This window comes from Schistocerca americana, chromosome 2, assembly GCF_021461395.2.
Source record: "Schistocerca americana isolate TAMUIC-IGC-003095 chromosome 2, iqSchAmer2.1, whole genome shotgun sequence".
NCBI lineage: Eukaryota > Metazoa > Arthropoda > Insecta > Orthoptera > Acrididae > Schistocerca > Schistocerca americana.
Window position 1 is genome coordinate 665,989,982 of NC_060120.1, and position 24,148 is coordinate 666,014,129.

At 48.8% G+C, this 24,148-nt stretch overlaps 1 protein-coding gene across 1 annotated transcript in view; it reads right to left on the reverse strand.

Moving 5' to 3' along the window:
• The window catches only part of LOC124594316 (proline-rich receptor-like protein kinase PERK2), a 33,652-nt gene extending 18,247 nt beyond the window's left edge, over positions 1–15,405 (reverse strand). Inside the window, exons 1-2 of the mRNA XM_047132678.1 lie at positions 15,336–15,405; positions 13,077–13,541 (exon numbers count right to left, since the gene is read on the reverse strand). Coding sequence (XP_046988634.1) covers positions 13,077–13,541; positions 15,336–15,405 — 535 coding nt within the window. The remainder of the gene's footprint in view (positions 1–13,076; positions 13,542–15,335) is intronic.
• Between the last annotated feature and the right edge of the window lie 8,743 nt (positions 15,406–24,148).

Below are 24,148 nucleotides of genomic sequence, written 5' to 3' on the forward strand. Positions count from 1 at the left end.
TTCGGAATTTCTGTAACGTCTCAGCATTTGGCGAAATTTGAACGTTTCCGAGGTTTGGAGGCTAATACTGTATCTCGATGTTCTGCGGTAAATCTCACGGAGAAAGCTTCCGACTAAGAAGCTTCAAACATGCTAGAGAAAGATTTAAGTTTTACACCGACGCCACATTTTGGCACGGACTTACAGCTACTGGGAGATTGTTGTTAATGTAGCAGTTGAAATTAAATTATCAGTTTACCTTGTAAGTAGAAATGGAGGCTTTTGCTTAAATCCTGCGTGGAATTCCGCTCTCTGAATCAACTGTCAATACAACCTCACCCATCATTTAGTAATTTTCACTATCGATTAGTTCTGGCGTCGATCGTCTTTGGGTATATTCTGGCGTCAGTGTTTTGTGTTTGTGTTTGTGTGTGTGTGTGTGTGCGTGTGTGTGTGTGTGTGTGTGTGCGTGTGTGTGTGGTTTATCTTACCGAAATTTCTCAGAAAAGCGGTGTTTTAAATTCACTTGCACAGCGCTTACTTGCTGCAGTTGTACGTTGAAAATGACACGGTGTCCACCTGTCGAAATATCGGCGGTTGTGGAAGCTGTCATCCGGCTGCACCTCCGTAAATTATTTCGGCATTGTATACGCCGGAAGAAACTCAGCTCTCACAAACCAGCCACTTCCTGCACCGCATTTAAAATGATACGCCTCTTTTATATTTGTATCATTCTGTAGCCTTCGAAATTCCAAAACGTAGACCTGACCACCTCACTTTGACAAGCAGCATGTCGGACAGAGCCCTTGTAAGTTTCTGAAACTTGTTCATTTTTAGCTTTTTTTTGCCTATAAGTGACACTCTCATTCGTGTTGTCGTCTATTTCGCTGATAATTATGGTTCTCTATTCAATGTTGTTCCCTTATTACTATGATCATTGGACGCTATGTGGACTCTACCAATGGCTGTTGATAAGGAAATATATCTTTGCCGGAAGCTGTCCGAACATGTCCTCGTTGACCAGTCACCGACAAATTGTTGACCTCCTTCTGGCCTATGGCCCCTTACCAAAGTGAAATCCAGGAAGAGTAATTTCTGAAATTGGTTTTTGAAGTACGGGTCATTGTGCAGTTCGGTTCCTCTCAGTCACATCACAGCAAGCCGGTAGTGGGGTTCCGAAATATGACTTCTTTTACTTTTCATTGCCTATTGTAAGAGAGGGCGAGCTAGTTGAGATCCTATTCTTTATAGAGCTCTGTTATTATCTGCCAATTCCAGAGGAGCTCACTTTCGATATTTGCTTTAGAACATGTACTTATCACTTCACAGTTCTCTATCAGTTCAGTTAAACGAGAGTGAGTCAGTAAATAAGACCCAAACCCTGAAATACCGCATATAGCTTTAAATTCCGCGCCCATATGTGTCTATAAGGTGAAAGTACATGTCGCGTGAAAGGTAGCCGATGCACAGTATTCTGCGGCTATTGATTGACCATCTCCAGTCAGATCAAGATGAGAGGTGTGCTATGAGCGTATACCCGACTAGAAGAACGCGATTCTGTAAGCCAAAGGAACTGCTCACAGAGCACATATACGGTGAAACTCGTCCATGAGATTAAAGCTATATTTCGTGGATATTAGTTTTCGATTGGATACAGGAATTCAACAAAGGACCCAAGTATCCACTCGAAGTGTAGCAAATGTCTGTTCATCAATGATGTCAACTAGAATACTGCCTCTTCACGCCTATGAAAACGTGTGAAATTTCACAGGATCTCAATATTTCTGTCCAGACAATCGTTTATATTATTTCCCTTACTAAACATTATGTGTACTTCGTCAACGAATAGTAAAACACCTTTCAGACCCTGCACCAACCTCAAATTTTTATGCGTATTTGTACACCATATCGGGGAAGGTTTTGCTACGTTCCTCTCTGTTTTCATGCTTCGAGGCACATTTATGTTGGTCACGTTGGCCATAAGCTTGGAGTCGCCTCTCCAGCGGAGTGTGAGTTGAGAACCGACACCTTTGCATTCCTATCATTCGTTTCCTTGGAGTTGTCCCGTACTGAATATCACTCGCTTTCTGACTGTCATTCCGTGCCGACTGTGGAGTTTGGAGACGTAATTGCCGCTTTCTTCTATGGTGTGAAATGGTAGTCTGATATTTAAAAATCTACACTTTGAGGACCTCTCTATTTAACTGACGCTAATTACATCCTGAATGCCAAGTTCACTGTGCCATTTCTCTCGTTCATTTCATAATGTGAATTTCACAGACGAGGAACTCTATTCGGGTTTCGATTTTTCTACCGATTTCAATGTCTACATTATCAGCTACAATGTTTGATGTTAGTTTGCTGTGTTTTTATTTTCCAAGAGTCACTTTGCAATAAGATTTCAAGTCGATTTTCTATCTGAATAAATATTTGATTATTGTGAAACAAACCTACATTTATGAACACAACCTTCTACAACTCCTCCCATGATTCGGCGACCTCTGTTTAACAGACACAAATAGAAACGCACCAAGATGTTGTTGTCAGTGTGATGATGTTTCCATCGCGTGCAGCGGTCAAATTATTAATGGAATGTTGTATAACCTGCAAAGTTGTTTTTTGTGGCGACAACTGAGTAGCGATGAATAATTTGAGCTGATTTACTTCGTTCCTACGACGATTTTTTTTTTTCTTTATTGTATTTCAATTCCCCATCGGGGCGGGCTGGCAGCAGCATATGCGCTGCTCTTCAGCCGAAAGACAGAGAACAAAACAATAGAAGACATTTAAAAACAGCAAAGGAGAGATTAAGGTGAACATAGATATAAAAAGGGGGGAACATCATGGAAGGCAATAGACAAAAAACGGGATGACTGTAAAATGGAGATAAAAAAAAACTGTTTAAAAGTAGCACACACAAAAAGCCACACACTGCGACGATTAAAAGAACACAAGGCACAGTATGACTGGAGCATAAAGGTGTTGACGGATGGCATAGCACACAACGTAACACTGACGGCGAACCTCAAGGCAGTACACAATTAAAATCACACCTCTTGACGCACACGAGAAACAGCACCAAACACAACACTGATGTGGTACACTGATGATGATCAATACAGAGGATCTGCCAGGTTCAAGGAGATGAGGGAGACCTGAAGAAGGGAGGGAGGGGAAGAGATGGGGGAGTGGAGTGGGGGGCGTGCGGAAGACGGCCAGGTAGGGAGGGATGTGGGAAGGAGAGAGGCAAGTATGGGGTGCAGGGTCTCAGGGGAGGGGGGGATGGAGGAAAATCCGCTCTGGGAGAAGGAGGAAAGAGGAGAAGGGGGCCCTGGGGAGGGGGGGGGGGGAACAAGGCCGGGTTACAGTTGGTTCAAAATGGTTCAAATGGCTCTGAGCACTATGGGACTCAACTGCTGTGGTCATAAGTCCCCTAGAACTTAGAACTACTTAAACCTAACTAACCTAAGGACATCACACACATCCATGCCCGAGGCAGGATTCGAACCTGCGACCATCGTGGGTTACAGTTGGAAGGAAGGGTATATGTCACGGTGAAGTTCGTCATCCGGGAGGGGGAGGCGTTGGAAATTGCCCTGATGAAGGAGATGGAGGGTGTGGAGGTGGAGAGAGGGAGGGATACAGCGATAGAGGCGCGGCAACGGGCGGGGGGTGGAGAGGAAGGAGGAAACCAGAGGGTGGGGGGGATCAACCCTGCGAACAATGTAAAGGATGCGGAGATGTTGGAGGAACAAGAGGAGGTGGGGGAAGGGGATCAGTTCATACAGGAGCCGTGTGGGGGAAGGAAGGCGGATACGGAAGGCAAGGCGGAGCGCATGGCGTTCAAGGATTTGGAGGGTCTTGTAAAAGCGGGTGGGGGCGGAGATCCAGGCGACGCTGGCATAACAGAGGATAGGACGGATGAGGGATTTGTAGGTGTGGAGGATGGTAGAAGGATGCAATCCCCATGTCCGGCCGGACAGGAGTTTCAGCAGGCAGAGGCTGGAATGGGCTTTCTGCTGGATGGTCAGGAGATGAGGGGTCCAGGTGAGGTGGCGGTCAAGGGTGAGGCCAAGGTATTTCAGGGTGGGGGTGAGTTGGATAGGATGACCATAAAGGGTGAGGTAGAAATCATGGAGGCGAAAGGAGCGAGTGGTGCGGCCTATGATGATTGCCTGGGTTTTGGAGGGGTTGAGATGGAGGAGCCACTGGTTACACCAAGTGGTGAACTGGTTAAGGTGGGTTTGGAGGGTACGTTGAGACCGTTGAAGGGTAGGATAGAGAGCCAGGAAGGCGGTGTCATCAGCATATTGGAGAAGGTGGACTGGTGGGGGTGGCTTGGGCATATCAGCTGTATACAAGAGATAAAGGAGAGGGGAGAGGACAGAACCCTGGGGGACGCCAGCCGTGGGATAAAAGATACGGGAGTTGGTGTTGTGGAGGGTGACATAGGAAGGACGGTGCGAGAGGAAGGAAGCGACCAGACGGACAAAATTGATAGGCAGGGCGTAGGTTTGGAGTTTAAAGAGGAGACCGGGACGCCATACACGGTCATAGGCATTTTGGAGGTCAAGGGAAACAAAAATGGCGGAGCGACGGGAGTTGAGCTGGAGGGACAGAAGGTGAACAAGGTTGAGGAGTTGGTCGTCAGCAGAGAAGGAGGGTCGGAAGCCACACTGGGTAAGGGGGAGGAGGTGGTGTTGAGCAAGGTGCCGATGGATACGGTGGGAGAGGATGGATTCAAAGACCTTACTGAAGATGGAGGTGAGGCAGATGGGACGATAGCAAGAGGTGGCAGAAGGGGGTTTGTTGGGTTTGAGGAATAGGAGGACGCAGGAGGTCTTCCACAGGTCAGGGTAGAAGCCAGTAGAGAAAATGACATTATAGAGATGGGCGAGGACAGTTAGGAAGGAATAGGGGCTTTCTCGAATGTGACGGTAGGTGACACAGTCGTGACCAGGGGCCGTGTTGCATTTGGACTGGAGGAGAAGTTTAATGTCTTGTGCTGTGATGGGAGTGTTGACGTTGGAGGGGGGCAACTGCCCCAAGCACTGGAGACTAGGAGCAAGTGGAGCGACTGAGGTATCAGCACGTTCCATGACGGTGGGGAAAAGAGAATAATCAAAGTGGGGATCATCGGGGATGGAGAAGACCTCGGAAAGGTGGGAAGCGAAGTGGTTGGCCTTACTGAGGTTGTCTGGAAGGGGGCGATCGTTATGGAGAAGGGGGTAGTGGGGAGCGGAAAGGGAACCAGTAAGACGATGGAAGGCGGACCAGTACTTGGAGGAGTTGATAGGGAGGGTGGCATTGAGTCGTGTGCAGGTCTGGCGCCAGTCCCGGCGTTTCGTTGCTGTAATGAGGTTCCGGACGTGTCGCTGTATTTGCCGGTGGCGTTGGAGTGTATCCCTGTCACGAGTGCGGAGGAAGGAGCGATAGAGGCGGCGGGATTCACGGGGGAGGAGGACAGCCCGTGGAGGGAGAGTGGGATGGTGTGGGTGGATGGTTTTAGTAGGAACATGGGCCGCCACGGCGTCAGTAATTACCGTCTGAAGGAAGGACGAGGCGCGGATGATGTCGTCAGGATGGCAATAGGTAAGAGGGTGGCTTTCGACCTGGGTGGAGATGGAGTCCCGGTAGGCATCCCAGTTGGCATGGCGATAGTCATGGACGACCTTGGGAGGGGGTGCAGGTTGAGGAGCCGGAGGGGGGCGGTTTGCAGACGTTACGGTGAGAAGGACAGGGAGGTGATCGCTACCTGTGGGGTCAAGGACGGCGACAGTGATACGCCCAAGGAGGTTGGCGGAGGCAATGACAACATCGGGGGTGGTGTTACTTTCGGGTCGGGTGTGCTGGGGAATGGGAACAAAGTCACCCTGGATTGTGGAGAGGAACTGATGCCACCGCCGAAGGGCAGCAGGAGTGCGACTATGGATGTTGAGGTTGGCGGCAATCACATACGTGGAGAAGGTGTGGTCAATGTGTGAGATGAAGTCATAAGGAAGAGGAGCAGTGGAGCGGACATAGATGGTGGCACAGGTAATGGTGAGGGAGGGGAAGAAGACGCTAAGGATGAGGTGTTCAGTGGGGTCATTGAGGAGAGGTTGTGGCCGGATGGGGATATGCTTAAGGTGGCCAATCGCGACTCCACCCTGTGCACGAGGACCAGGAGCATCAGTGCGGTGGAGGATATAGGGGGAGGTGCGGATAGAATGGTGGGGCTGGAGAAAGGTTTCGTTCAAGAGGAAGGTGTCGACCTGGTGGTGGGAGAGGGTGTGCATGAGGAGGTATTTGTTGGAGCGGAAGGAGCGAATGTTCTGGAAGAGGATGCGAGACTCGTGTGTGTGTGTGTGTGTGTTTGAGGTTTACGGGCGATAAACAGCGAGGTCATCAGCGCCCAAACGCATAAAAACAGGAACACATGCAGTGAAGGGACTAAAACGAACAGCGAACAAGGGGAACAGCGAAAAGACACAGACCTGACACAGTTCCAAATCCTCACGTACAGAGGCAAAACAAGAGGAGAAGGTGTGCACTAAAAAGGAAAGGAAACACAAGGAAGGGAGGACAGAAACTGAAGGGAAACAAGGAGGTATTCGTGACTGGCGGACCTCTTACCTAAAATCTGGGTGAGCCAGTCATCCAGCAGCACATTAAAAACCTCTCCCTAAAAGCCGTGGCAACAAATTGGACAGGACACAAAACCGTAAAACCTTAAACACAGACGTTGCGTCGTCTTTCAAAATAGAGGGCAAATCCGGTGGCAAAGAAACCACCGCCCTCTGGTCAGAGAATAAAAGACAGTCAAGTAAAATGTGGCGGACAGTAATCTGGACGCCACAAGCACTGCAGATTGGGGGATCCTCCCGCCGGAGTAAAAAACCATGTGTGAAGGGACTGTGCCCGATGCGGAGGCGAGTGAGGAGAACTTCATCCCGCCTGCATGACTGGTAGGACGTACGCCATGGCCGCGTGGTGGCCTTGACCAGACGCAGCTTATTTTCACCGACTGCCAGCCACTCCTCTTCCCACTGACGCATAACGCGAAAACGCAGGAGGGAGGTAACAGCATGGAGAGGGACGGCACATGCAACAACCTGAGGGAGGGAACATGCATCTTTGGCAGCCACATCCGCCAGCTCGTTGCCCGTAATTCCCACGTGCCCCGGCACCCAGCAGAAGGAAACCTCCTTCCCCTGCCGCTGCAGGTGGAGTAGGGCATCATGGATGTTCTGGACGACCGTATCCGCTGGGTACAAGTGTTGCACGGTCTGAAGGGCACTCAGGGAGTCAGAACAGATGAGGAACTTACGACTGGGGACACATCTCATCTGCTCCAATGCCCGCATGATCGCAAACAATTCGGCATCAAAGATGGTAAACGCCGCAGGAAGCCGTAACTTGACGAGTCGATCAGGGAAAACAACAGCACAACCAACAGAGTCCCCCTGTTTAGAGCCATCCGTAAATACTGGTACATGGTCGGGATGCTGGTTTAAAATATCGTAAAATAAGGCGGTAAACACAAACGCAGGAGTGCAGCTCCTCCGGTACTCCGACAAGTCTAAAACGACGCTGGGCCTCTGGAGCAACCAGGGAGGCAGGCGAGTAAAACCTTGTCGTTGGGGGGCCACACGCTCCACACCAAGGGACTCAAGCAAATGCTTGGCACGAATCCCAAACGGTCTCGTTGCCCTGGGGCGACTGGAAAAGAGACGTTCCATAGGCGGTCGGGCAACGGTAGGGTACGCAGAGGAGGTAGGACAGGCAAGGAATTGACACACCCGTCGCACCATGAGGAGTTTCCGCCGGATGGCGAGCGGCGGTTCCCCTGCCTCAGCACACAGGCTGGGGATGGGACTAGTACGGAAGGCACCAGTGGCCAGCCTGATACCCTCATGGTGTACTGCGTCAAGAATCTTCAGATACGAAGGCCTTGCTGACCCATACACGGTGCAACCATAGTCAAGTCGCGATCGGACGAAAGCCCTATAAAACTGCAGCAGACGCGCCCGATCTGCTCCCCAGGACCGATGGCTCAGACACTTCAAAATATTCAGTGCCTTCAGGGCCCGCACCTTGAGGTCTTTAAGGTGAGGCAACCACGACAACTTTGAATCAAAAGTGAGGCCCAGGAACCGCACAGTGTCGCTAAAAGGAAGAATGGTGTCCCTCAGACGCAATTCAGGGGAGGTAAAAGCACGTCGAGAACGATTGAAATGAACACACACACATTTGTCTGCAGAAAAGGTAAAACCCGTCTTCGCAGTCCATGCCTCTAATCGCCGTATCGTAAGCTGCAACTGTCGACCAGCAGTGACAAGACTGGAGGAAGAACAGAAAACAGCAAAATCGTCCACAAACAAGGAGCATTGGGCAGGACTCCGGATAGTGGACGTAATACTGTTAATGGCGACGGCAAAGAGGGTGACACTTAAAACGCTTCCCTGAGGAACACCATTCTCCTGCGCATACAAATCAGATAGCACATTACCAACCCTATAGCGAAAGAGGCGGTGGGAAAGAAAGGACCGAATGAAGATGGGGAGACGGCCACGAAAGCCCCACTCATGGAGTTGATTGAGGATATGGCGGCGCCAAGTAGTGTCATACGCCTTATGAATGTCAAAGAATACACCTAGACAATGCTGGTTACGCAGGAAGGCCTGCTGGATGGCCGCCTCAAGCAGGGTCAAGTTGTCTATAGTGGAACGCCATCTCCGAAAGCCACACTGAGAGGGGCTAAGGAGCTGCCTGGTCTCGAGCAGCCAAACCAGGCGACGATTGACCATGCGTTCCAACGTCTTCCCGACACAGCTCGTCAAGGCGATACTTCGATAACTACTGGGATGCGTTCGGTCCTTCCCTGGTTTGAGGAGGGGTATCAAAATCGCTTCCCTCCACGAGTCAGGGTACGTGCCGGATAACCATATCATATTAAAACAATTCAGGAGAACTTCCTTGGAAGGCAGTAACAAGTGCCGCCGCATGCTATACCGGATTTGATCATGACCAGGCGCAGTATCATGAGCCACAGTCAGCGCCGAATCCAGTTCCCACATTGTGAAGGGGCAGTTGTAGGGTTCAGAATTAGGAGACCGGAAGTCCAAGTGACCCCTCTCGATGGCAGTGCGGTAGCGGCAGGAATCTGGATCACAGTTAATAGTGGCGGTAGATTCCGCAAAATGCATTGCCAGTGTCTGGGCAATGTCTCTCGGCGCCGTGAGGAGACTTCCCTGATGCAGCAAGGCCGTGACGGGTAGCTGCCCGAGTTTCCCGGAAATCCTCCTGATGGCTTCCCATACTTTCGTAGAACTAGTGGAGCGGGAGATGGAGTTCAAGAACGATTGCCATGACCGTCGTTTGCTCTCTTTAATCACGCGTCGCGCTTTAGCCCTTGCCACCCAAAAGGTTGCAAGATTGTCAGCCGTGGGACGGCACTTGAAGCGGCGCAGAGCGGCACGGCGGGCTCGGATGGCTGAGCGGCACTCAGGGGTCCACCAAGGGACAGGACGCCTCTTGGGATGACCGGATGACCGTGGGATTGACAATTCAGCAGCATGGGAGATCACAGCTGTAACATGGTCTACCCATTCGTGGACGCTGTCACGGTGTTCCAAAACGGCCAGGTGGCTAAAAAGTGTCCAGTCAGCCCTGCAGAGGTGCCACCGGGGCGGTACCGGAAATGCCATAGCCTCATCCAGGAGGCGAATCCAAAGGGGGAAGTGGTCACTAGAATGGAGGTCAGCATCAACCTCCCATAGAGCAGAATCCGCTAGTGCTGGAGAGCAAAAGGAAAGGTCAATAGCTGACGACGACCCAGAAGCAGTACAGAAATGAGTGGGGGCACCAGAGTTGAGGATGCACAGTTCTTCAGACACCATGAGGCGTTCCAGAATGCGACCCCTGGGGCAAGTAGTCGACGAGCCCCATAAGACATTATAAGCATTGAAGTCCCCCAGAAGAAGAAAGGGGCGGGGAAGTTGGCCAATAAGGTCTGAGAGAGCCTCAGAGTCTATCGCATCCTGAGGAGGTAAGTAAAGTGAACAGACTGTGAGCCTCCGACCCACAAGAAGGTCAACTGCAACTGCTTGCAAGTCTGTAACGAGAGGGAGCTCAGATGAGGGGTGCATGTCACGGACAAAAACCGCAACACCAACCTTTGCCCTTTCCCCCGTCAGATCATCTTTCCGATAGACGGTATAGCCCCGTAAAGAAGGAGCATCAGTGGCCCGAAAATGTGTCTCTTGGAGACATAAGCACAAAGGGAACTCACGTACAAGGAGTTGTAGTTCGGCCACATGCGTCCTGAACCCATTCAGGTTCCACTGTAATATGGGAGCCAGTGATCAGGGTGGCTGAACTTTCACCCTGCCTCTGTGTTTTGGAGGAGAGCCCGTACTGGCCGGAGATTTATTCCTGGGGCGAGAAGAGCGCCCCCGGTCGACATCAATGTCCATCAGCTCCGATGACGACCCACGGGAGATGTCAGACAGTACGATGGTCTCGTCATCGGACCGACCCTGATCAGTCTCCGCAGGTGGCAAAATCTTCACCTTCGGCGTCTTGGTCTTAGGGGGCTTAGAATGCAGAGCCTTGTCAGCAGTTGGAGCTTTACTCGCCTGGGCAGAAGGCGCCATAGGGGAAGAGGCAGGAAGTACCCCAATGTCAGCAACCACGGCCTTGTCCGACGTTGCGGGGAGAGCTGCAGGTTGCAAAACAACCGCAGCAGCACAAGTGCACTGGCAAACGCAGGTATTAGTGCTAACACTAGCAACCTCCGTTTGCGTAGCAACAGTGGCCATTTGTACCGGTTTTTTCAGAACGGAAGCGAAAGATGTAGTAAACACAGGAGGTTGGATGGCCTTAAAGAGCTTCTTGGCCTCACCATAGGGTATGCGCTTAGATGTTTTAATCTCCTGTATCTTCCGTTCGTCGAGATAGATGGGGCAGTCCCGGCTCCAGACAGGGTGACTCCCAGAGCAATTCACGCACTTCACAGGCGACGAACAATCAGCTCCTTCATGGGCAGGCTGACCACATTTACCGCAAGTGGCTATCCCATTGCACCCCAATGTAGTATGCCCAAAGCGCTGACATTTAAAGCAGCGCATTGGGTTGGGGAAATATGGCCGTACTGGCAAACGTAAGAACCCCGCTTTAACATGCTCTGGAAGTCGCGGGCAACTGAACGTGAGAATAAACGAGTCGGATTTTACTAGGTCCCCATCGACTCGCCTCATAATATTCTGCACATCAACAATACCTTCGGCAGCCCACTCAGATTTCAACTCGTCTGTGGAGATATCCGCCAAGTCCCTACATGTCACAACACCCTTACTATAGTTGAGTGTGGAGTGGAGCTCGGTCTCGATAGCGTACTCTCCGAGACAGGGTGCTTTCCGAAGAGAAGCGACTTGACGGGAACTAGAAGTCTCAACTAAGAGAGTACCATTGCGCAGTCGCTTAACAGATTTCAGTGTACCTGCAATTCCTTCAAGACCCTTGTGGATGTAAAAGGGAGAAACCCTCTCAAAGCTACCCTCCTTTCGTTTAATAATCAAAAACACATTCTGATTATCAGCATGTGCTCTGTTACAACAGTCCGATAAATCTCTAGCAACACCAGGAGCTGGAGGACTCGAAGCACGAAGTCGCTTTTTCGAAGGGGTGTGTTTGCCTACCAGCGGCCCACCCAATCCACTGGTAGGGGGAAATGTAGAAGTCGAAGGGTCCATTGCGGTCCCACAAGCAGCTAGGGAACTAAAGGTCCGCTCAGACAGAGCCCCGCGTGCCTGAGTAAGCCGTATACAACTGGGGTGTGGCAGGTGCCCCAGAGGTTGCCCGCTTGCGACTGTTCCACCTCAACAGCCATGCATCTCATAGGCGCGGAGCACACCGGAAGATTGAGGGGTTTTTTATAGAGGTTTGTTCCATCCTCGCGATCTGGGCGGCCAAGCCAAGATCCCCATTCCCTGAGACACACAACATTCCACCGCCGCGCCGCACGGTGGTCGCTGAAGTGTACTCAGAGCTTACGGTGACGGGGGACAGGTGGCGCTTACCAGTCCCCAGCTCAGGAACCCCGGGGTCGCCAAGCCCGTACCCAGCAAATGAATGCTGAGCCCCTGGGGGGTGCGAGACTCGTGCCGCGCCATGACGGGAAGGAGGGGGGGAAGAGAGGGAAGGGAAGAGACTTAAACTAGGGTGTCGAGGCGGGTGAAGGTGAAGTGGGCTTGGTTGTGGGAGTAAGTGGCGAAGGTGTTCAGGTGGAAAACAGAGCGAGCAGCAAGGGATATTTGTTGGAAGGTGTGTGGGCGCTGAGAAGGGTGAATGTTTTGGAGTACAACGGTAATGAACCGGATGATGTCCTCGGCCGTGGGGGGTGGACGGAGGGAATTGTTAGGATGGACAGGAGGATCGACGGGACGAACTGGGACTGTAAGTTCAGGGGTGGCTGGAGGGGGTTTAGCTTTACACTTGTGGGAGTATGTGGGTTGGGGGCCATTGCAGGTATTACAGGAAGGAGGAGCAGCGAGGTTGGGGCAGTTCTTGAGAAAGTGGGAGGCCTTGCAATGGGGACAGGTGGGGGGGTTTTTGCAGTTGGGAGTCAGGTGGTCATTGTACATCAGGCACCGCTGGCAACGGTAGGATTGGGGAGGGGATTTGGAGGATTCAACAGGGTGGCGACGGTGGTATATCAGGGCACCCTGGGTGAGGAGATGATCTATGGATGGGGCGGACTCTGAGAATACCCGCATGAGGTAGGTGGGACCAGAGGCATTGTGGATACGGCGGGCAGAGCGGATTTCCAAGTCCGGGTGAGAGTTCAGTTCTACCAACACTTCATCCTCTGTGATCTCCGGGCTGAGCTTGGTGATCGCAGCGGTGTAGGTGGGGGGGGGGGGGGCGGCGGGCAGGCTGGGGCTGACGAGGAATGGAAGCGGAAAGGAAGGGTGTCAGAGAGGCGTGGGGGCCAAACATAACTCGTGGGAGTTTTCGCAGGAGGTCTGTGTGAAAGGATGGGGACGGGGACTTGATAAGGACTGAGTCCCTGCGGGGAATGAGTTGGGAGATGGGAGCACCTGGTAAGTACTTACGTATTTCCTTGGTGAGGGTACGAGCGTCGAGGAACTTAGGATCGGGAGTTGACAGGACAAAGGTGTGGAGGGTGGGGGCCAAGGTAGGGGTGGCAGGAGGAGGGGTGGTGTCCATGGTGACGGCAGGGGGAGGGGGAGGTGGTGTTGATTTTTTGTGGGAAGTGGCGGGAGCAGAGTCGGTAAGGACGCGCTTTTGGGGTTTTTTGGAGACTGGAGGCTGTGAGGAGGGGAGAGGGACTGGGAGGAGAGGGAGGTGGCGGGTGGCAGATCCTTGTGGCGTAGTGGAGGCACCGGGAGAAGCAGCTGGTTCAGTGGTGGCGATGGTGGCTCGGCGCGACGTGATGCGTGCGGGAGATGCAGAAGACGAAGCGACGGGGTTGGTGAGAGAGGGGAAGCCAACCACCTGAGGGGCGGCAGCAGAGGCGGCAACAGAGGCGTACGTGAGGGCGGGGGTAGTAGAGGGAGCTGTGGAGGCTGGAGGAAGGGTGTAGAGGTGTGGGTATACAGCAGGGGAGGAGATAGGGTGGTGGGTAAGTGGGGGAAGGGAAGGGGAGGTGGAAGGAGGGAGGCCAGAGGCGGCACTCCAGGAAGTGACTGTGGGAGAGGGGGAGGGGGAGGTGTAGATGACGGTGGAGGTGGGAGTACTCATTGCAGACGAACGGCGACGGACAGACGGACGTGCAGCAGGCGGCGTCGGCGATGGGCAGCGGCGAACAGACGGACGAACAGCAGGCGGCGTCGGCGTCGGCGTCGGCGGCGAACAGACGGACGAACAGCAGGCGGCGGCGGCGGCGGTGGCAGCGGTTACGACGACGGCGATGGACAGCCAGCAGGCAGGCGGACGGACGGACGGACGGACGGACGAACGAACGAACAGCGACAGCAGCGGGCGGGCAGACAGACAGACAGACAATCACACACAATCTTCGAAGACGGAGATTCCACCCTGAGAGTAGCCCAGGCTTTGCAATCTGACGCTTTCGAAGGAGGGGATCCAACCCTCTAGATGTCCTACGACGATACATACCACCTACTAATATGAAAACCTTGTGTGTGTGTTTGTGTGAGTGTGTTTGTGGGAGGGGGATCGAGAGATCCGGCAGTTTCGATCTTGTTACGATGGTAGACGCTTCACATAACGACTCAATGTGCTTTTGTTCATTTAAAACCTCCGTAGACATTCCGCAGGCACCCATGAATATCTATGGTGCTCTGGTTCTCCGACAAAATAAACTCAGCGACAGCTCTCTGCTTGTAACCCACCTCCTTTACAGATGCAATTTTGAAGGCTATGTATACCGCCGCCACCTATCGACGTTTCATGAAACTATAGGGACTGAAGTGAGAATTTTCCTCGATATCCCACTACAAATTTTGTATTTTTTCAACCGAAATTGGCAGAGAGAACAGTTGTGTTGCATTACATATTGAACGCTGCATCGCCGTAAAGTGTAGCACTAAAGTAAACAAACTTAAACAATCAAACTCCCAACTTGAAGCTTAAGTCAGCCGGATAACTAAAAGAACTAACGGCACAGGCAGATTTAAAATCAATAAGTCAACACAAGCGAAAAATAACAAAACAGTACCGGTTAATGAACTCCTGGAAATAGATAAATACAGTCGCCCGAAGTCTTCCCGAATCAACTCAGTACTTTCATACTGTATATAATTTTGTACCTGTAAACATACGAAACGCAATGTCAGGTGAGTTCCAGTTCATACGCTGAGAAAGTGTGGTGCAGTATGGTCAACTGTAATTAAGTATCTGCTCCCAGTACTATCTGTTCTAACAATGAACTATTCAGAGTGCCAACGACCGCAATGTGACGAAAAATCGGATAACCAGAAACTGGTTTCAAAATTAATAACTCAGGTTAAGCAATTAATCAGGCTCAGGGAAATAGCTGATAAACATAAGTTTGTTAAAAGTTTTACAGTTCACTACAGTACAAGCGCTATTTTTCTGAATAAATGATCATTAATTTATGCATGTTAACAGTAAAGAGGAATCAGTCATGAAAATGAAACGTTTGTGGTCCTATTAGTGAGTCAATATTTATCTAAAATTTCTTTTTTCATTCTAGTGGAACATGCAGTCTTGTGAGAGCGAATTATCTTTCGTATCATTTATCCACCCTACATTTTCAATATCACACGAGATAAATAAAGCGTTGATTACCTTATTTAAATAAAGATTTCTTTTGGACGATCGGGTTCAGTAGTGAGATGGAGCGCCTGTAGTTTTGCTCGAAATACCTGTTGTAGCTGAAGTTCGAGCTGAAGTTGTTGGCTGAGTATGAAATATATCACTCTTGTATTTAGCCATAGTTGCTACTTTACTCAACATTTCAATTATTGACTTTAATACGTTTGTTAACTTTTCACTACATAGTTTCTTTTCCGCAATGTTGCACCTCTTGCGACCATGGCAGTCTACTGAACACTCAAACGGATTAAATCCGGAAGCTTCTTATCGCTGGTAACTTTGTGCCAGAAACGTAAGTTCTGAGAAGTTCCATTCCATTCGCCAGATGTTACATACGTGATAGTTTCACTGGGGAACTTCATATGTAGCACTATTTGTGTTAATGATTCATTGGCTCTCGTAAATTTATGGAACCTAGAACATTGACATTATATTTCACAAAGCTGTAATATTATCATGAAATCTTCTTTTAGGTTCACTATCAAACAAGAAAAGTAGTTCATGTTCCTGTAAATCCAAATTCTTCTTCAGTAGACATTTACATATTCCTCGGCTTCAAACGCTAAATACGTATGTTAAACGGTATAGGTTTCAAGAGGTCCTTTGAAGAAATCCTTCCTACATGTTTGAATAATGAATCTGAACGCCCTCCGCTAACACTATTAAGTTTTCCAACAGTTGAACTCATCCTGAATGTGGACAATACAATATGTCAAAAAATGTGAGAAATATAAAATTGATGTAAATCAACAAAGTTTCTCTCTCAGGTATACGATCCTTTTGAATGTGTGTAAGTACGCTGTTGTGCATTCCAGAAGCAAACAAACGACAAATGGGACCGAAAAAATGAAATATTTAATAGCCTGGAATTCGTTACAAAGTGGTTGCAGTTGTGAGTGATCTTGGTGCGTGGGTCAATATTAAAAATAACACTAACCGAAACAATGTGCCAATTGATTTCAGTATTCTTAATATCAATTGTATAAATGTTGTTTGTGTAACCCTGTTTATGAACTTCACAATTGTGCAAATTACTAGAGAGTATTGGTTGAAACAAGTGAAACGTAGCAGGTTTAATGGCATGTGACTATTAATGCAGTGAGTAGACGTTGAGGCACTGCGTTTACATTCTTTGATTTGTCCGTATTTCGAGTTGATGTATGCTTTGTAACCAGTTAAAGGAGTATCCGATATCTAGAAGGTGTTCAACTAAAGCACATTTAAAAGCTATGTTTACTTACTGTGCAGCAGAAAAGTTTTCATTTAATCGTGTTATCGTTTTTTATATAACTTTTAGTACAAAACTATGTTTTACAAAGGAAAATGCACAAGTTACTGAGAATTAAGACAAAATATTTTCTCTTCAACCTACGCTTCCTTCATCTGCAATGCAAGTATCGTAGCTTCTTGTATTGTTCAAGTGTGTGTGAGATCTTATGGGACTTAACTGCTAAGGTCATCAGTCCCTAAGCTTACCTACTACTTAACCTTAAGTATCCTAAAGTACAAACACACACACCCATGCCCGAGGGAGGACTCGAACCTCCACCGGGACCACTTCTTGTATTAACCAGTTCTTTTGGCGTACCTGTTTCGTTGGACACGTATGTGGGGAATCTGATTCAACTGGCTCTGAGAACTATGGGACTTAACTTCTGAGGTCATCAGTCCCCTAGAACTCAGAACTACTTAAACCTAACCAAACAAGGGACATCACACACATCCATGCCCGAGGCAGGATTCGAAGCTGCGACCGTAGTGGTCGCGCGGTTCCAGACTGTAGCGCCTACAACCGCTCGGCCACTTCGGCCGGAGTATGTGGGGAGTGTAGTATCAGCTGCGGGACATAATAGTTCCATCATTTCTACACTCTAATCTATCGGGTGATCAAAAAGTCAGTATAAATTTGAAAACTGAATAAATCACGGAATAATGTAGATAGAGAGGTACAAATTGACACACATGCTTGGAATGACATGGGGTTTTATTAGAACCAAAAAAATACAAAAGTTCAAAAAATGTGCGACAGATGGCGCTTCATCTGATCAGAATACCAATAATTAGCATAACAAAGTAAGACAAAGCAAAGATGATGTTCTTTACAGGAAATGCTCAATATGTCAACCATCATTCCTCAACAATAGCTGTAGTCGAGGAATAATGTTGTGAACAGCACTGTAAAGCATGTCCGGAGTTATGGTGAGGCATTGGCATCGGATGTTGTATTTCAGCATCCCTAGAGATGTCGGTCGATCACGACACACTTGCGACTTCAGGTAACCCCAAAGCCAATAATCGCACGGACTGAGGTCTGGGGACCTGGAAGGCCAAGCATGACGAGTGTGGCGGCTGAGCACACGATCATCACCAAACCGCAAGAGAGCTTTCACTCGTCTAGCAATACTTTTTTTTTTTTGTTCTAATAAAACCTCATGTCATTCCAAGCGTGTGTGTCAATTTTTACCTCTCTATCTACATTATTCCGTGGTTTATTAAGTTTTCAAATTTATACTGACTTTTTGATCACCCGGTATTTTCTCCATGTGCTTGAAGTATAAGCCGTCGTTGTTGTTGGGAACTCCGAATCCATAAGCCAGGTGTTGCTCCTGGGCTCAGGCAGGAGCAACATATAACGAAATTTCACTGATGCTGTACTGTGGGTAGGTACTGTGCGGTCCCAACACACAATGGATTTGTGGAACGCTCTCTCTTTTGTATTGTAGTATACCTATCTATCGCTATAAATGTGAATAGTGGTTCTGTATAAATTTCTGGTGTACTTTTTGGAAGTGAGTCGTTCCTTACGTTGTAATTTTTTTTAATCATAATTTGCATATGGTGCTGTGTGTTGTGTCGTCTCTAGATTACTGATGTATCGAGAGCAGAAGGTTTAAGGCATACTTCAGCTTCATGTTTAATGACTTATACTTGTATATTCATCACGGTCATAATGAAATATTCTTGTATTGTATACCCATCATGAAGACCGTAACTTCTAGCTAGCAATATAGAAACTATGAGTTCCTGAGACGTATTCGTGAAGAATTATTTGCCTACCCATTAGTTGATTTGCAGGATATAAATTCTTGAATCTTACATTAGTAGTTCATTTCCATGACAACTCTGTCACCCATTTGTCTTGGAAGTGAGTTTTAAATCATTCTTGTGGGATTTAATTATTACAATTTTATTTTTCCCTGCAACTACTCGTAATGAGCAACGCTAGACTACATAAAACTGATAATACAGTATAGAGGAGGCGTAAGTATTAATGGCTACTATCATAGTACTATAGTTCAGGGTAATCTCCACGATCTATCAAGGGCGCTGTGTAAATTTCTCAGTCGGCACTTCTCTCAGCTAAGTGTGATTCGTATCTTTCACCTGCATAATTCCTACTAAGTTACACCTAACATCATCTCTTCAATGAATTTATCTTCTTTAAGGTTGTGTGATGGTGGGGGTGAGGGTTTTTATGATGATCATGATGATGACTCGTATCATTGGCAAAATGGTGTAGGACGTTAAAGGTCTTCAGCGCTCTTCAACTGAGTATGACCCCTGCCACAGCGCTCCCTTTACAGTACTGCCATCCAGTTTTGTAAACAGAACTGTAAATTAATGCCCTAAGAACGTTTATGATCAAGCTTTAAGGATCTCTCTATTTATCTCTTTGTATATCCCTATTATTTCAAAGAGACTGCACGTCAAACATTGTGACTATGCAACAGCCTCAGTATTGAATTAGCTGGATGAACACTATATGTTGCTGTGCTTGTGAATGTTAAAAATAAAAACATTCTATGATACTGCAAGCAAATAAAATATATTAGTTGGAGGGAGCTTGAAGCAGTGTCCCGCAGTTTCCACAGAGTCGGCATTGTTACAATTGGAGTGTAACTGAGGTGGGATGTGGGAACCAGCCCAGTGTTCACTACTTGGGATGTAGAAAACCGCCTAAAAACTACATCCAGACAGGCTGGCACACACACACACTTCGTTAATACGCTGGGCAGATTCTATCCGGGACAGACGCGCCTACCCGAGTCCAGGAAGCAGCTCATTAACGCTCTCGGCTAACCTGGCCAGTAACGGGGTAGGTAGCATCTGGACCTACAAATAGAAATTTTCTTAAAATGAGCTGGTACATATGTGTATTTGAAGTGTGCGGTAGGTTGTTTTAGATATGAAGTAAAATTTAAAAAGCTTCTTTGTTCTAAGACACACTGGTTGGTGGCTTGTATGAAAATATGTAGTGCCGTGGAAACCTTTACATCCTTAAAATCAAGAATAAATTCGTTTCATTTTAAACGCAGAGGTAGATATTCACTTCGCCTCGCGCTAACAATTTAGACCCTGGAGTCAGGTCTAACCGGAATATTAAATGTCTGAGGAAAAATAAGAGGCCGCAAAACCTTGCGAAATATTAATGGCTTACATTTAGGAGCAGCAGTGTTTACCTATAGACTTGTTTTTCTCCCTGCCCTCAGCTTACCGATCCTACCTGATATTTATTATGCATTACCGGTTTCAACTATAGTCCCTTGACGCCTTCATAAACCGAGGATTACCGAGTTAACGTTTGTGCTACGCAGTATTTGCTGGTGTTTTTAATCCCTTTGTTTATTTTTCTTGTTTAGTCTATTTAAGCTCTTCACATTCTTCTGTCACACAGAATCATATAAATGCTTTAACACTGTCCGAAGCAAATATTGAAAGCATTACTGCGATATATCTTTTAACAATGGGTCATTCAAGTTCCTAGGTATGCCAGAAATTTTAGAAGTTTTCCGCTGTTCCTCCAAAAGATCCTTTTGTGTACTCGGTGGTGTAATTCGCATATAGCCAGGGGAGAACTTTTCGATGTAGTGGTATACAGAAATCATGGTATGGAATCAATGACGTAGAAAATTATAGTGAGTCCTGGAGACGTGCTTGGCTGTCGTAAACTGTTGAGAGGGCTAAGCAGGAGATGTGGGATTTGGTCTCAGCTGGAGAGCTTAATATAGAGGCTCATAACCCTAGCCTTCTCTTGGCACAAAGCTTCCTTTCTCGTGTCATATTCACTGTGACTTAACTGAAATTCTATTAGTCGTGTGGTGGGCACCACGAATTTCCTCTAGTACCTTGGAAGTAGGGCGACTAGGGGCAGTCTGCCTTTGGCAGTGGTGAGGTGCACACGCCTGTTGTACTGCTTGCGGGCGAGTGTGTGTTCGTTTACTTCCACGTAGCACCTTGCCTCAGAATCCGATTCCACGGACCAGTGTGGCGTTTTGCTACCACCAAGCCACAATTAAATTAACTTTACCATTGTAAGGCGAACGACTGAAGGCGTATGAAGCAGAAAGTTCTATACAGGATGACCTGCGTCTCACGCCACAAGACGTTCTCGGAATTCATTTCTCGATCCTCAGTATTACTGTGTGTAGAAAGCTGGCGCCGACTTCGTGCAGCACCACGCTAATGCTCTCTTTCCGATACTCTTGACAGACATATATGGATTGTTGTGGTTGATCACGTTGGTTTTGGCTTCCGAACATTGCGGGTTTTCGAACTCCCATTTGAAGTACCGTCGATTTTGTGGTAGCCGTCTTTAAACCTTACGACAACGTTGTCATTATGTCAGCTGAGACATGGAAGACTTCAAAATATATCGTGTTTCCAATGGTGTCCGTCAGATAGAAACTGAACTACAGAGACGTGCCTTCGTACTTGGTTACTGCCGGCTCCAGGGCTGTCGTCATTTACGGTGGCCAACTGCACATGTGTCCAGGTTGCGGCCGTGAAGGCCATATCTGTTCTGAATTTCTCTGACATAGACTGGTTCAGACGCCGATCGGAGACGTCGCTCTTCCTGCGGCGCCCGCTGTGTTACCTCTGTCTTACGCGTCTGCGGTAGTGGTACCCGCTGGGCCCCCTCTAAACCATTCGGTACCTGCGTCGACGACGCGATGGACGATTCGCCTGCCTCTCCTACACTCGTGCAGGAGACAATACAAATGAACGATGACCGTCAGCACGCAGATGCTGTCTGTGCCAACCCGATGGTAGTTGATCACGGAGCTGTATCGATCTTCGTTGACCACAAGACAGAAGAGAGCCGCCCACCATCCGACACCGAACAGCATGTTAGGAAGCAACGGTCGCCAAGGAAACGGAAGAGACAACGCCGTAACCCTTCTGATGACTGCCTCCATCCGATGTGTGGACAAGACGACGACCATGCTACTGATAGTGCGCTGTTCTCCGACGCCTTAACACCTGACAGCGAGACGTCCTTTTCCGCCTCCATCTCCAGCGTCCACTTCCGGATACCGACGTTCCACCGACTGCATCTGATGTTGTTGACTTACTTTATGTGTCTCACGCTATCTGTGGGCGCACCTCTGGTAACGTTCCACTGAACCAGCGCGATGAGACATCATTATTCTGGGCGGACGACGTCGGTGTTGAGGATGGATATTCTGGAGGTGTACAGAGCGATGGACCCACCTTGCTGTGGTAAGCTCTCTTCCCGTCACCGTGATGTGCCCTTGTAAGGGGTCTAACAGGGAGTTTCCTCTTCTTCCACCCGTGTTTGGATCACCTGTTCTCCTGGCGATGGCAGTTTTTCAGAATTACGCATTGCCACGGTCAATGTCAACACCATTCGCGTTCGCCACAAACTGGTTTTACCGCATGACAAGCTGTATGGTTTGGATGTTGATGTTCCTCTCGTTCAGGAAGTGCTCATTGAAACTTTCTGTGCTCCCCTATTAGTAGTTGGATGGCGATCCTGTAACGTGATTCTTTCCCCGCTGATGAAGCTGCCTGTCTCCCTGATGCCAGAGGTATGGTTCTCACGTTTAGTGACGTCAGGATCGTCAATGTCTATGCGCCGTTTGGTTTGGGTCTCTGCCTTGAAAGTTCCACCTTCTTCTCAGAGGCAGTCACACCTCTTTTTCTGGGTCGACAGGATTCATTGATCATGTAAGGTTATTTCAACTGAAACACGCAGCCAATGACCAACCAGCAAGTCACCGCGTTTATGCATTTCACTAGCCATTCTTCCAGCTGCCACGATCGTGTTTACATCTCCCGCGATATCGACAGTGGGTTGTGGGCTGTTGAAGTCTGGCCTACTGCATTTTCTGACTGTGACGCATATATTAGCGCCATCAGTCTCTGTCGCCAAAGGGTGTGGCGCGGCAGTGGACCATGGAAGTTAAACACGACCCACCTTGTTTCACCCGATTGCCGGCAGCTCATAAAGACCACGTGGGCAGCTTGTCGTCGACGCCGCGAAGCTTATCAATCTGCCTTGTCTTGGAGGGTGCTCTGTTCAAAGCTTGCACTTCGCAAGGCCTAGGTTGGGTACAGAAGGGAGGTTGTCGCGTGGCGGCAACCAACTCAGGAATTCTATTTCACCATTCTCTGGGAATGTACTATGATGTCGTATTCACCAGAGCGCCAGACGATGGTGAATCGTGGCAAGGCACAGCTCACATCCGACTCTCTCCGCCACCTTGAAGGAGCTATGGTCAGGATGCGCACGCAAGACAGGTTAGTACAAGAGCGTCGATCTATGTATCATGTCATAGCGCAATGATGTTACCATCGGAGAAATTTGATTAATGTTCTTAGGACCGTTGATGGGTGGCGTCTTGATACCGAACGGGATGAGGGTCTGCCCTCTGCTCTACTCTGAAGAACGTCGTCACTCTGCTAACATTACAGCAGTCTCCAGATTCTCTTTGACTCAGTTCCTATGGATGCGACGATGAATCTGCTTGCTAACGTCACAGAGGGCGAAGTCCGTGATGTGGTCCAGGCGAGTTCTAAGAGCAGGCGCCTACTGGAGCCAGTATTCACGGATATTTGTCAGGACCTTACGCCATCTTTCGTGCCTATTCCAGACGGTTTTCTCGATTGTTTCCTCATTCCCATCCATAAGCCTAGGGGTGCGTCACGGATATGCGATTGCCGCCCCATCACGTTAATCTACAGCGACACAAAGATCTTTACCCTTCTGTTGGCTGCGCGGCTTAAACGGACGGCTCGGTACGTGGTTTGCCCCGATAAAACTTCTCTGGAAAGCGCCAATAGCGCCCGCATTGCACTCTGTAGCTATCGGGATATAATCGCTTTTGCTCACGCTCGTCGTATGCCTGGACTTCTGGCAGCTCTTGACTTCAGCCTGGCGTTCGATTGGGTAGATCATTCCTGGACGGGGTGCTCAGCAGTATGGGATACCATGATAATACCGTCGACGTCGTAATGCGTCTCCTTCGTGGAGTTACGTCTCATGTACTCTACAATGTCCGTCATACTCCTCCCATCTCGATTTGTCGATCAGTGCATGAAGGCTGCCCGCTCTGTGCACTGTTGTATGCTTTCGCCGTGGATCGGTTGCTCTGCGGCCTCCGTCAACGCCTCTCTTGGATGTCTCTCGGTGACCACGTACTCAGCTGCACCGCATACGTAGACGATCTCTTCATCGTTCTTCTTAGCGGTGCTGAGGTCAGGGAGTCACTGACATGTGTTATCACCTAGGGCGAAGCTTCTGATAGCTGGCTTAACGTCCGCAAATCGAGTGCCATGACTATAGGTGCGAGGCTTCTTGTGGACAGCGCTGCTCCTATGTGTGTATCTGATACTAAGCGATGTTTAGGACTTGATTTTGCAAGTGATATGTGGCGCACGATTTCCCTCAACTACGGTGCCTACTTTCCCAACAACGGGCTGGGCTCTTAGATCACCGTCTACGATCACTCGCTTTTCTGCCGCGGACGCAATATGTAAATCTATCTTTGGTGTCACGTGTCCCCCACGTGGCACAAAGACTTCCTATTCCGCCATCCATGGCCCGTCACATGTTAGCGGC